At 33.8% G+C, this 12,769-nt stretch overlaps 1 protein-coding gene across 4 annotated transcripts; it reads left to right on the top strand.

Moving 5' to 3' along the window:
• The first annotated feature begins 5,221 nt into the window (after positions 1-5,221).
• LOC107927587 (retinoblastoma-related protein) lies at positions 5,222-12,769 on the top strand. 4 transcript variants are annotated; one of them, XM_016858687.2, is made up of 19 exons: positions 5,222-5,510; positions 5,820-5,917; positions 6,007-6,111; positions 6,214-6,356; positions 6,445-6,541; positions 6,662-6,708; positions 7,350-7,548; positions 7,856-7,922; positions 8,144-8,323; positions 8,409-8,602; positions 8,702-9,596; positions 9,777-9,927; positions 10,017-10,089; positions 10,343-10,519; positions 10,605-10,724; positions 10,802-10,946; positions 11,061-11,173; positions 11,812-11,927; positions 12,342-12,769. In XM_016858687.2, the coding sequence occupies exons 2-19, from the start codon at positions 5,834-5,836 to the stop codon at positions 12,490-12,492; spliced, it is 3,057 nt and encodes a 1,018-aa protein (XP_016714176.2). In that variant the 5' UTR covers positions 5,222-5,510; positions 5,820-5,833; the 3' UTR covers positions 12,493-12,769. The 4 variants fall into 4 exon arrangements, with proteins under 4 accessions (XP_016714176.2, XP_016714175.2, XP_016714178.2 ...); XM_016858686.2 differs by having other exon boundaries at positions 11,812-11,948; XM_016858689.2 differs by having other exon boundaries at positions 5,256-5,510; positions 8,702-9,572.

The following is a 12,769-nucleotide window of genomic DNA, read 5'->3' as shown; positions in this document are numbered from 1 at the left end:
CCTGGTTGTAGCCAAATAGTACTGCTGTTTGATCATCATTTATATCGGAATCACAGTGCTCCTTGAAGGGGGTAATTTTCTTTGGGATTGTTTTAGGAGATTTTTAGAGGTCAATTTCTTTTTTAACAGTATCTTCTAAGGTAAAGGTGATAAAAGGAGGGATATAAATATATGACTTGTATCACTTGTCAAATCATCTTAAATGAATGAAAATATTAATGTTTGTAACCATTCACGTGATAGTTGACTTGTATGTCACACAACAACTAATGAACTTTTAAAATTTTAAAAATATATAAAAATATTTTTATATGTTTTAAAATAATTTTTAATTTTTAAAATAATTTTATAATTTTTTTAATTTTAGAAATTAATTAATTACTAACGTGACATACAATAAAGCTAGTAAATTTATTTTATCTGTTTATGGCGATTTTGCAAATAATGCTAGTTAAAAAGCTAATTACATGAAAAAATGAAAAAAAAATAAATGGAAGGTTAAAATAATTTTAATTTTTTTTGTAAAGTTGAAGAATCAAATAAATTATTATGCTTAGTTTGTTTAACGGCACATAATTCAAATTATCATCTAATTTTAAGATTTTAAAAAAGTTATCTAATTATCTAAAATGTACAATATATATATTAAATTTCTTATTTGTCTCGGTTTATATACATTTTAAATTACCTAATTTATTTTTTATAAAATTTCTAATTATCTATGCAACATTATTTAAGTTAAAATAAAATTTTAACAATTATTATTATTATTATCTGACTGCAAACATTATTAACTTAATTTAAAATTTTCTTATATATGAGCACATTGTAAACATTATTTGAGCTAATTTTATAATTTTGTAACAAATTAATTATTATCAAAGTGCTATATTACATATTTAAAATTATAAATATGGGTTAAAGTTTCACTTTACAATTTTATTAATAGACAAACTTTTATTAATTGTTATAAACAAGCGATCAATGATAAATTATTTTTTATATGTAATTTTTTTTAATGAAATGTGTGTGGTAGTTAATTTTTTAGTTATTAAAAATTAGTTTGATGATATCTTTAAAAATATGGAAGTTTAGGTTTAAGAAAAACATAATGTTTTATTTAAAAATAGGGACAAATTTAAATAAATAAAATTTTCATGTGCATTGCAAATGTTACAAAAAATAGTTATATTAATTTTATAATTGATGAAAATATATACTGTCATAATTTTATGATGTCACATAAGAGTTTTTTTACCTTATTAATTTTACAATATATATTAGTTTTTTAACCCTGCAATGCATGAATGGATTGTATTTAATAAATTTATTCTATAAATACATATTCAATTTAGCCTCTTTTTTTTGTTCGACAAATCCTAGCTTGATATTATTCCAAAAATATCCTTACAGGATTCATGTTTTATTTAATTTAATACTTGAATTTTGCAATGTTTTAATTGGGGTTCGACCCGTATAAACAACGAGAAAGAAGAAATAGAGAAACAAATATTTACGTAGAAAAACTCCTCGGATAAAGAGGATAAGAGCCACGGAAAAAGAAAACTTCACTAATGAACAAAATCGAAAGAGTACAAGATAGAAAATCAAAACAAACATGAAGCCAAAATATAAAGTTCTTACTAAATTCCTGCAAAACTCTTATTTTTCCTCTCAATTCTGTATTTTCTATATATAAATTCTAGTGTTACTGTGGCCTTTAAATAGGCTAACATTTGTGACCTAATATGACTAGAATTATGCTGAAGTAATTAGAGTTTAACTGGGAAAAGTAACCCTATTTTGCTGTAAAACACGGATGAGTTACTGGGGGAAAAAGTCGTGTTGTCCCGACGTCATATTCGCCCTCGTTGTGATGTCGGAAACCTCCTCATCGTGACGTTAGAAGCCTTCTCGTTGTGATGTCGTCGCCTGTTGGAGGTGTTGCGATTCTGACGTCCTCATGTTGTGATGCGGGTGACAAAAAGTGCTTGAAAGGATCTGAAAAATGCAAGGTACACTACACTGTTTTTAATTAAATCCATAATTCAATATTGATAATGTTGGAATAAATCCCTAGATTTCTTTTTTTATTTTATTCAATTTAATCATTATTTTAATTTTTAATTTTTTTATATAAATCATGTTGAGGTAGTTACGAGTGCTTAGAGTAGTGCTCGCTGCTATTTAAAACTGCTTACCCTCATAACTTGTCATATTTAGAGTTGACAATTTTTGTAAATAAAAACTTATTAAGCTATGATCTTTACTAATACTTTGGATGTGTGTAAGCCCATCTATGATATCCAAATCGATTGTAATAATATATCTTGAAGATTGGTATGGATTGGATCAGATCAGGTAACTTGGTAACATATAGTGAAAATTAAAAGACATATCTTGGACTCATTGAAGATATTCTCCATGCTAATTATCTTGCTTTATTGATGGGAAGATTGATTCTAATTGATCTAGTATGTTAACAAATCGAAAGTAGTTTAAATACTTGAGATGTGTATAGGTTATTCATAGAGAGATTGAGCATTTATTTATTCAGTAAGGAACTTGTAATTTTGAGTGCATTGAGTGTGATAACTAGTGAATTACTTGGTTTTCACCCTATGTTTCAGGAAGAAAACTTAGAGGAGAGAAATCTAGATCTTAATTGCAAAAGTGAGGTTGCTAATTGGTGAGTATTAGTACTTATAATCACTTGTTGTACGAGTTGTTAAGGTAGTGAATTATCTCTTTGGGCAAGACCTCATAGACTTATAGAAATTGAACTACATAAACATATCATTGAGTTCATCTTTGTTCTTCATCAGTGCTTGAAGTAGTTGGCATTACTCGTAGCACTATTCATTTTTTTTACAAATATCGTTGTAAGTCTTAACAATTGGTATAAAAAACTCCCACTTAGCACATCAAGTAAAATTCTTAGTGTTGATAAATGAAAAGATCATCAGCGTCCCATCCCTCCATGTTAGATGGTGAGAACTATGCCTACTGGAAAACTAGAATGACGACTTTCGTCAAGTCTATGGATGAAAAAGCCTGAAGATTTGTTGTTACTGATTGGGAGCACCCATTCACTAAAGCCTTTAGTGTCAATACACCTAAGTCTGAGTTGACCTGGACCACTAAGAGCAGAAACTTGCTAATGTGAATTCAAAGGCTCTTAACGCAAATTTTTTTGTGGTGAGGATGCCTAATAATTCAAGAGGATTTCTAAGTGTACCATGCCAATGAGGTTTGGATATCCTTGAAACAACACATAAGGTTAAAAATACAGTTATGCAATCAAAGTTGCAAAATGCTGACTATTAAGTTTGAAACCTTAAGGATGCAGGAAAATGAGATAATTGGTGAATTCTATTTTAAACTATGTGATTAATCTAGAAAGAATAAAAAATTCGAAGAAATGGTCGATGTGGGGTAGGTAAAGGCTCCGATCCCCTAAGATTTTAAAAATGTATATTTATATATATTAAGTCCTTCAATTTTTGAAACTTTTGTCCCCCTCTAGGTGGTTGTTTGGGCTCCCGTTTCAAGTCTAGTGCAACTATATGTTTTTTTGCTTTCATGTTTAACAAATAATATATATAATATAATAAGGTACACAAGCCCATAAAGCGCCAAGTGGCATTTCTCTCTTTTTATTTAATTTTTACAATTTAAAAAAAATATCTTAACTATTAAATTATCTCTTTTGCATCTAAATATATATATTAGATTAGATTCTTATATTATATTAACATTTAAATTTTAAATAATAATCATCTTTTAATTTAGATACTATTTTTTCGTGATTTTTTTTTAAGTTAAAACTTTCATTTTGGGGTGTGCACTTTTGTTTTCTTCTTATAGCTTTTTTTTTAGATAAAAATGTTTACCTACACCACGTAAAAAAAACATCATCAATATCAGAAGGCTTAGAAATTGATTCTCAACTTTGATGCAGAGGTACACAAATTATCATGTTATTAGCACTGTTCCTTCATTCTTATTGACATAACACATGAATGAGAAGTTGGCCATCGGTAATTTATCATGAGTTGGTGGAATCCAAAAACTAAGCAAAAACAGGAAACTCAGATTCCCACTAAAATCCACTATTTTTGGCAAGGAGAAAACAAGCAAACCATACAAGGATTGGCATTGTAAACTATATTGTAGAGGAACCAAAAACAAAATTTAATCCAACATGCATGATGATTTTGAGGTTTTGGTTTTTCCAAATCCATGTTGGAATACATTTTTCATAAAAATATTCAGCATCAAAACTCTGGCTCCCGACAGTAAGTCACAGAAATGTAGGAGAAGATGCGCCACCTTAGCTCAACTCTTTAAGCAGCACGACTAGTTTCAGGAACAACGCTTGTTGGACTTGGAAGACTGCCTAGTATGAGGTTAGAACATCTAGGGACACTAACAAGAGGGATAACCAGCCTCTGGAGGAGGAAACAACTCAATCCAACTTTTGCAAGCAACAATGCCAGAGGTGGTAGGATGGTCCTCCGTTGGCAATACCTATCTATTTCATGTTGTTCTTGAAATTAGTTGTACTTGCTTCAATGCATTTAAACTCACATACTTCTGCATTAGCAACAATGCTTATACCAATCGAGTTAAGATGCAGATACTCTCTTAATAAGTAAATAATTAATTATAAAATATGTTTTATTTTTTTAAACATAGACTAAATATTTAATATCATGATTAAAAGAAAGCAACCACCAAGTTACATTTCATAATTTTCTTTTCAATTACTCCAAATGTTAAAATGGTGTACGCTTATAACGTAAGGTGTAAGGCCTTACGTGCCTAAGCATCAGTGACGTGGTCCTACAGAAAAGTCCCTGTGAATGCACTCATCGTAACATTTCACTCACATAAAACGACACAACTTCTTACCGCTAAACGACACTATAAAAAAAAAACCCTTTCAGTGGGCCCCATTCTCACACGAGTCTACCTGACACTATCTCTTCCCAATTTTCAAGACTCCGACAACTGCTCGGCCCAACTCACCAACTCTCCGTTAAATTCACCGTGACGAAGAAAACGCGAATCCTTTACCGATCTTTTCCAAAGCGGGAATCTCCGTTACGGCTAGATGTTAATGGATTTTGGCGGTAAAATCCAATGGCGGCAACAGTACGCGTCAAAAAATAATTGGCTAGCTATGGATGTCATGTGCATGGTGCATGTCCATCATGATGTTATGTTGGTTAATTTTCCCGCGCTAAAGAGGGAAAGATCCTTCGTTGATAGGGTTTTCCACAAAAAGAAACCCAAGGTTAAGAAGAGCAAAAATATATAAGAAAAAAAGGGGAAATTTTAGGATTATTGTTCTTAATCCAAATTATTAAAGAACGATTTTTTTTCCCTTTTTCTTTTTTCTCGATCCCTTAAAACGCTATGTTTTGGGCGGGGAATTCGAAGCTAGGGTTTCTGGTTTGCTGGATCGTTAGATCCGAGATCTCAACCTAATTTCAAGCCTAAATTTTGTAAGGTTTCTTTGAATAATGTTTTATTTTTTTTCAACTTTTTGCTTGTCACTCTTAAAAAGTAGTTCGCCATTTCCTGAAGTATAAATGATTTTTTTTACTGATTATTACTTTTTAATTGTATATTAATAGCTAGAAATTTTGAAATGTTGGCATAAACTTTTATTTTGAGGCGGAGGTTTAAGTTGCTGTTATGTATTTATAGATTTAGCTGGTTTAATCTCGTATATGCTGATTAAGAGTAAAATTGTTGGAGAGATTTGAATCCTGAACTTTTCTGAAATTGATAACTTTGAGATCCACTACTAGGGTTATTAATAAATATGGAAGACACGAAGCCTTCAGTTGCAACTTCTGGTGGCACAGATGGCGATGCCGTTGAAGCTAGATTCAATGCTTTGTGCAAGGTAGTGATTTGTTATTTCCAGTAATATTATTTCAAGTATTTCTATTTTCTTTTTTGTGTTTTTTAGTGTTATGTTTTCCTGATTTCCAGAATGGGTTATCTCTGGATGAGAAAGCTTGTTCAAATGCTATGAAGCTATTCAAAGAAACAAAACACCTTTTAACGTCAAATGTTTCATCAATTGGAAGCGGAACGGTAGATTATTATTTTATTATTATTTTAACTTCCTTTTATATGAAAATTACGAAAGGGAGTTGCTTTTTAATTAAATAACTTTGTTGCATTTATTCTGATTAGCTGGAAGAAGCAGAGCGATTTTGGTTTTCATTTGTCTTATATTCGCTCAAGCGGCTGAGTGAAAAGATTGGAGAAAATACGCAACAAGAGTCTGATGAAAGTGGGTTTTCGTTTTGCCAGATATTGAGAGCTACAAAGCTGAAGTATGATACTGTTAATTTTGTGTATGGAAGGGTAACTTTTGCAATCAATGACCATTTCAATGATAGTGAGTTTATTTTATTTTTGCAGTATCGTGGATTTTTTTAAGGAATTGCCTCAGTTTGTGGTAAAAGCTGGTCCCGTTTTACGTAACATGTATGGTGAAGATTGGGAGACTCGACTTGAGGTATTGAAAGAATATAGATTTATGTTTCCGCTTGTTTTCTATTTTGTCTATATTTTTTAAAAATTGTACGGCCGTGTCACTTCGACCTGACTATCTGCTTATGGTACTTATATCAATTAGGGTACGGAGATGCAGGCCAATTTTGTGCACTTGAGCCTTTTAAGCAAGTAGGTACCCTTCTTTTATAACCTAGGTTATAAAGATAATATGTGCAAATAGCTTTGTAATTGTATTAGCATTTCTCCCCTAATCTTTAATAGGACTACGATGTGCTAAATTTGATGGGTTAGTTTTAAATGCACAAAATCACACCGGTGAAAAAGGTATATTGCTTCTGGTTCGTCAACTTATGTTCTATAAGGGTTAGAATTGCAGTTTACTTTCATATTTCGTCTCGAACCTTGCCTAAAATTTGCAGGAGGAGGCCTAATTGTGGTGGTTTTATCAAGTATTTATCCTCCATAAAGCAAAAATACAATAATGATGTAATACATCCATACACATGCCATAATTATAAAAGTAACTGGTCATGTGCCCTTGTTTATGGCATGTTTTGACTGTTGTCTTCTCCAGACGGATGATAAAATTAAAGTTAAGATAGTGATATAAATATGAAATTCTCACTTACGCAGATTGCAGAATTATATTTGAAATAATATATTACACAATTTGTATCGCGCATGCTATAAATTTTTTTTTCTTCGAGCAGCTGTATCCTCAAAACCTCAATTTTGTGGTTACTGTGTATAATTTTCCATTTTGTGAAGTAAATAACATCTGCATCTTGCTGTTTTAATGGTATAAAAAGGTCATACAAGCGTGCATTTTGGGAACTCTTCTTGACAAGTGATGCAAATATTGACAAGCAGCAAAATGCTACCAGTTCGTCAGATTATATATCAGAGTGTCATCGATTTGGATGGTTACTGTTTTTGGCACTCCGCGTGCACGCATTCAGTCGTTTTAAAGACCTAGTGACTTGTGCAAACGGTTTTGTTTCTATACTGGTCAGTTACGCATTTCTGTTGCTTTATTACTAGTTGATTTGGGTAGACACTTGGTTTTACTAAGGAATAACATGTCATCTCTTTCTTATGGTGAAACATGTTTTGATATTATTTGTATGTGTAATGGATTAATTTAATAATTATCAAATGGAATGCAAAGGTAGAGAGTTACAGTTAAATGTGCTTCAAAAGATTCAACTCAACTATGCTGTTGTCTTTGATGCACTCTATCCTTGTACATTCATAGCACATTGATCAATAATGGAGAGTTTAATGTTTTCTAACTATTTAATGCGATTGTCAACAGGCTATCTTGATTATACATGTTCCTGTTCGCTTCAGAAACTTCAAGATCAATGACTCTCCACATTTTGGTAATTATCTGCTCTTCATGGCTGTCAAATTTTTAGATCTGTCCTTTTCAATAAAGAGAATACATTTGTGATTCTTCTTTGGTCTTTATCTTTTATTCTGTCCAGCATTCTTCACTGTTGTTTAGTCCTTGCTCATTTACATTCTTTTTATTTTCCTTTCCTGGTGGGGGTAAAATTTTGGCGTTCCTCATTGTTGACTTCTTTGACATGCAATCATTCAGTTAAGAAAGGTGACAAAGGTGTCGACTTGCTTGCGTCACTTTGCAACATGTATGATGCTTCAGAAGATGATTTGAGGAAAACAATGGAGACGGCCAATAAGTTAATAGAGGAAATATTGAAAAAAAAGCCATGTCCAGCAGCTGAGTGCAAAACTGAAACACTGGAAAATATTGATACCGGTTCGTCAAATAGGTCATGAATGCAATTTTGGCAGCATGCTTGCGTCTGTTTTGCTTCTAATTTTTCTGATCTTCTTTGATGCAGATAGCTTGATCTATTTTGAAGGTTTAATGGAGGAAAAATCTCTTTCATCCAGTTTAAATATGTTAGAGAAGGATTACGATAATGCAATTTGTAATAAAGGTGATTTGGATGAGAGGGTGTTTGTAAACGATGAAGATAGTTTACTTGGTTTAGGGAGCTTTTCTGGAGGGACCATGAATGTTACTGGTATCAAGGTCTGTTTCAAATTTGAGAAAATGCATTTTACTTTTTAGTTTTTATGCTGTACTTAGCAGTCAGTTTATTTAAGAAAGCATTTATTCTGTTTTGAGTAGAGGAAATTTGATTCAGTAGCTTCACCATCAAAGTCGATCTCAAGCCCGCTGTCTCCTCAACGCCCTCCTGCATCTCATGCAAATGGTGTCCTTGGGCCGCCAAGTGCGAAGATGGCAGCTACACCGGTCAGCGCTGCAATGACAACTGCGAAATGGCTTCGTTCTGTTATTTGTCCTCTTTCTTCAAAACCTTCAGCTGAGTTGCAGCGTTTTTTATCATCTTGTGATAAAGATGTTACCAATGATGTGATCTGTAGGGCGCATATAATATTGGAGGCAATATTTCCTAGAAATCAAGAGTGTAGTGTAACTGGAAGCCTTCAGAGTGTAAACCTGATGGATAACATATGGATGGAACAACGAATACTGGAGGCACTTAAGTTGTACTATAGGGTTTTGGAAGCTATGTGTACTGCTGAGGCCCTAATATTACATGCACCTAATTTGACCTCTTTATTAACTAATGAGAGGTTTCACAGATGTATGCTTGCTTGTTCTGCTGAACTAGTGCTGGCGACACATAAGACTGCCACAATGTTGTTTCCTACGGTACTTGAGAGAACTAGTATTACAGCCTTTGATTTGAGCAAGGTGATAGAGAGTTTTATTAGACATGAGGAGTCTCTACCAAGAGAACTGAGGCGGCATCTAAATTCTCTGGAAGAGAGGCTTTTGGAGAGCATGGTGTGGGATAAAGGTTCCTCAATGTACAATTCTTTGATAGTTGCAAAACCTGCCCTATCTGCTGAAATAAATCGTCTTGGCTTATTGGCTGAACCAATGCCACCTTTGGATGCAATTGCGACACATGTGAACTTTTCTGGAAGTACACCTCCAGTGCCTTCTTTGCAGAAACACGAAACATCAACGGGTAATGCTGGTAGCTCAATCTTAGGTATGCAACATTGGTAGCTTAATTTTAGCCGGTATATTTTCAGATAGGGGAAACTTTGTGATCAGTATGCCAATCTTCTTGTTTAATGCAGTAATTTGTGTTAATGGATTTTATTGTAGTTCTTTCTCACAATGTATTCTATCCTAAACTTAATTTACATTGTCATGTTACTTTTGTCAGGACAAAATGGGGATGTCAGGTCTCCCATGAGACCTTGCACTGAGTTGAGGAGTGTGTTGGTTGAACGGAATGCTTTTACATCGCCAGTGAAGGATCGCCTATTAGCATTAAACAGCCTTAAGAAGGCACCTTTGCAATCTGCATTTGCCAGGTATTGTAGGGTGCAAGTTCTAGGGAAGTAGAGACCTGTACTAATTGCACTGGCTTACTGCATTTTCTTTTTGGGTACTCTTTTTGTAGTCCAACACGTCCTAACCCTGGTGGTGGAGGAGAAACATGTGCGGAAACAGGAATAAGTATATTTTTTGGCAAGGTATCAAACCATGAGATGAATTAGACTTTTTTTATGAAACTATGGTGTACCTTTGTACGCTTTTACTGGTTCAAAAATTTATCCTCCTAGTACTTGATAGTAAAATGTAAATCTACTGCGATATAATTTTCTTGAGGCAAATTGCCCACAAGTACTTACTATTGAATTTGATTTAAATTCAATGGTTATCATCTACTACATGTCTTACATTTTGCTTCTTTTTTTTTCCTTTTTTTTTTTTTGCACCGCCCAGATTAATAAGTTGGCTGCTGTCCGGATTAATGGTATGGTTGAGAGGCTACAACTGTCTCAACAGATACGGGAGAGTGTGTATTCTCTTTTCCAAAAAATACTTAACCAGAGGACTTCTTTGTTCTTTAACCGTCATATTGATCAGATCATCCTTTGTTGTTTCTATGTAGTTGCGAAGGTCTGCGCTTCTTATGAGATCATTTTAGCCGCAGTTAAATTTATCTGCACTATTTTCTCTTACTTCCTGAATAAATGACTTGCAGATTTCTCAGTTGCGCCTAACTTTCAAAGAAATTATTTGCAACTATAGGAAGCAACCACAATGTAAGCCACAAGTTTTCCAAAGTGTATTTGTTGACAGGTCATCTGCACGAAGAAATGGGGTACGATATCTCATCTCCAATTTCTCATCTCCCTGCTTTTCGAGGAAATTTTAACCGTTTTAATGATATGTAAACAGAGAACCGGGCAGGACAATGTTGATATCATTGCATTCTACAACGAAATATTCGTTCCTTCCATAAAGCCTTTGCTGGGAGAACTTGGTTCTGCTGGAACAACCACAAGAACGAGTAGAGTTGCTGAAGCCAACAATAGTAATGATGGTAAATGTTTGATTTAGACAATTATTGTACCCAGGTTTCAGTTTTATATTCTGTTCTTGCTGCATGTGCAGGCTATCTAATTTTGATTGTTCTATCTTCATTTTGCCTAATTAGGTACATGCCCGGGATCTCCTAAAGTTTCTCCTTTTCCAAGTCTCCCTGATATGTCCCCAAAGAAAGTATCTGCAACACATAACGTATATGTGTCTCCATTGCGGACATCCAAGGTACTTAAATCTTTTTTTAGGTACTTAAATCTTTTTTTCTTTTTTTGTTCTCGCCATTTAGTTGACTGAGTCATCAAATTTTCATTTAGTGGAAAATCAGACTCGTAGATTTCAGATTTGACCAGCCTTCTAGAGCAAACGGGAAATAGTTTAGTTGATTGCTTAGAACCATTGCCCCTCGAGAGATTCTGCACTTATAAAAGACCAATAAAAGAAAAAGATCCTTTAAAATTTCTGATATCAAGTTCTATGAATCTTGTAGAAAAAGTTGAATCTCGGGTTACGTCTCTTGATTGACTGAACAAGGCATGATGGAAAATTATTCTATTTTTAGCTGTTGTTGTTTGAACCCTATGTTGCTCAGGCTCTCCGGTTTGAGTGTTTGGTATGGGAATGTTTCTGGGATGGGTATGTTCAGAATTTTCTAGTTTTTTCATGTATTTGGAAGACTTCTGAAGGCTATATCCTTGTACATGGTTTGATATACATGTGTATAGATAGATATACATGAGACTGGTGTCTGAACATGGTACATGCAAAAAAAATGAGGAGTCTGAGTAATATAGTTGGAATTTGTGGTTCCACAGGAAAGAAGTATGTGCCGTTGTTTATTAATTAGGTCTTGTTTTCATTTACAGATGGATGCTCTAATCTCACATAGCTCAAGAAGCTACTATGCTTGTGTTGGAGAGAGTACTCGTGCCTATCAGAGCCCTTCGAAAGACCTAACTGCTATCAACAATCACTTGAATGGGTATTCTTCTCCTCTACCTGGGTAACAATTTTTTTTTAAGTATAGAAGTTCTTGGGTGAAAGTACCACTATTAATATGAATTAATATGAATTCCTATATTATTAAAAAGAATCAAGTAAGGCTAAAATGGAATGGAGTTGACATTTATTGATTAAAAAGTGATGAAATTTATTTTTTTCATTGACAGTTCTACACCAAAAAAGAGAGTAGAAAATAATATTTTGTAAGTAGTAAATGTGAACTCTGTTGAAATTTGGCCTTAATTGATTCCTTATAATAATACAAAGATTAAATTGATCTTGATGGGTTAATTTGACCTGGTCCATATGATAAAGGGACCTACCAATTACATTCACCAAAGTTCTTGCGATGCACTTGACTAATGACGCTGCCATTTGCTTTGATGTTTCCCAGTGGCAGGAAGATCAGAGGGGCACTCAACTTCGATGATGTTGATGTCGGTTTGGTTAGTGATTCTATGGTTGCAAATAGCCTTTACCTGCAAAATGGGAGCTGTGCATCCTCATCCGGTGCACCTTTAAAATCCGAGCAACCAGAATCTTAGCCCAGCACGCTTGTATTCCTTGTATATTCTGCCTCACTCCCGTATTCTTGTTAGATCGTACGTATGAATGTAAGTTCATCACACGGGGTACGTATGAGCGGTGAGTTACTGTAGAATAGCCGCCACCTCCCCAATGTGTTTACTGATGTTAGCTAACAGTACTTTGAAGCTTGGCCTAACAAATTGAATAAATTTTTGCCTTTACCGGATTGTAGCCAAATAGTACCACTGATCATTTATATTGGAATCACAGTGCTCCTTCAAGGGGGTAATTTTC

This window comes from Gossypium hirsutum, chromosome D04 (genome assembly GCF_007990345.1).
Source record: "Gossypium hirsutum isolate 1008001.06 chromosome D04, Gossypium_hirsutum_v2.1, whole genome shotgun sequence".
Taxonomy (NCBI): domain Eukaryota; kingdom Viridiplantae; phylum Streptophyta; class Magnoliopsida; order Malvales; family Malvaceae; genus Gossypium; species Gossypium hirsutum.
The sequence above is the reverse complement of the archived record's forward strand: the minus strand, read 5'-3'. Positions and strand labels throughout refer to the sequence as shown.

What these genes read in the sequence shown, in the direction of transcription:
- LOC107927587 (XM_016858686.2), top strand. Translation starts at nt 5,834, where the DNA reads ATGGAAGACACGAAGCCTTCAGTTGCAACTTCTGGTGGCACAGATGGC. An exon ending in GTTTCTATGTAGTTGCGAAG is followed by an intron (nt 10,520 to 10,604) that starts GTCTGCGCTTCT and finishes AATGACTTGCAG; the next exon opens with ATTTCTCAGTTGCGCCTAAC. An exon ending in TATTCTTCTCCTCTACCTGG is followed by an intron (nt 11,949 to 12,341) that starts GTAACAATTTTT and finishes GATGTTTCCCAG; the next exon opens with TGGCAGGAAGATCAGAGGGG.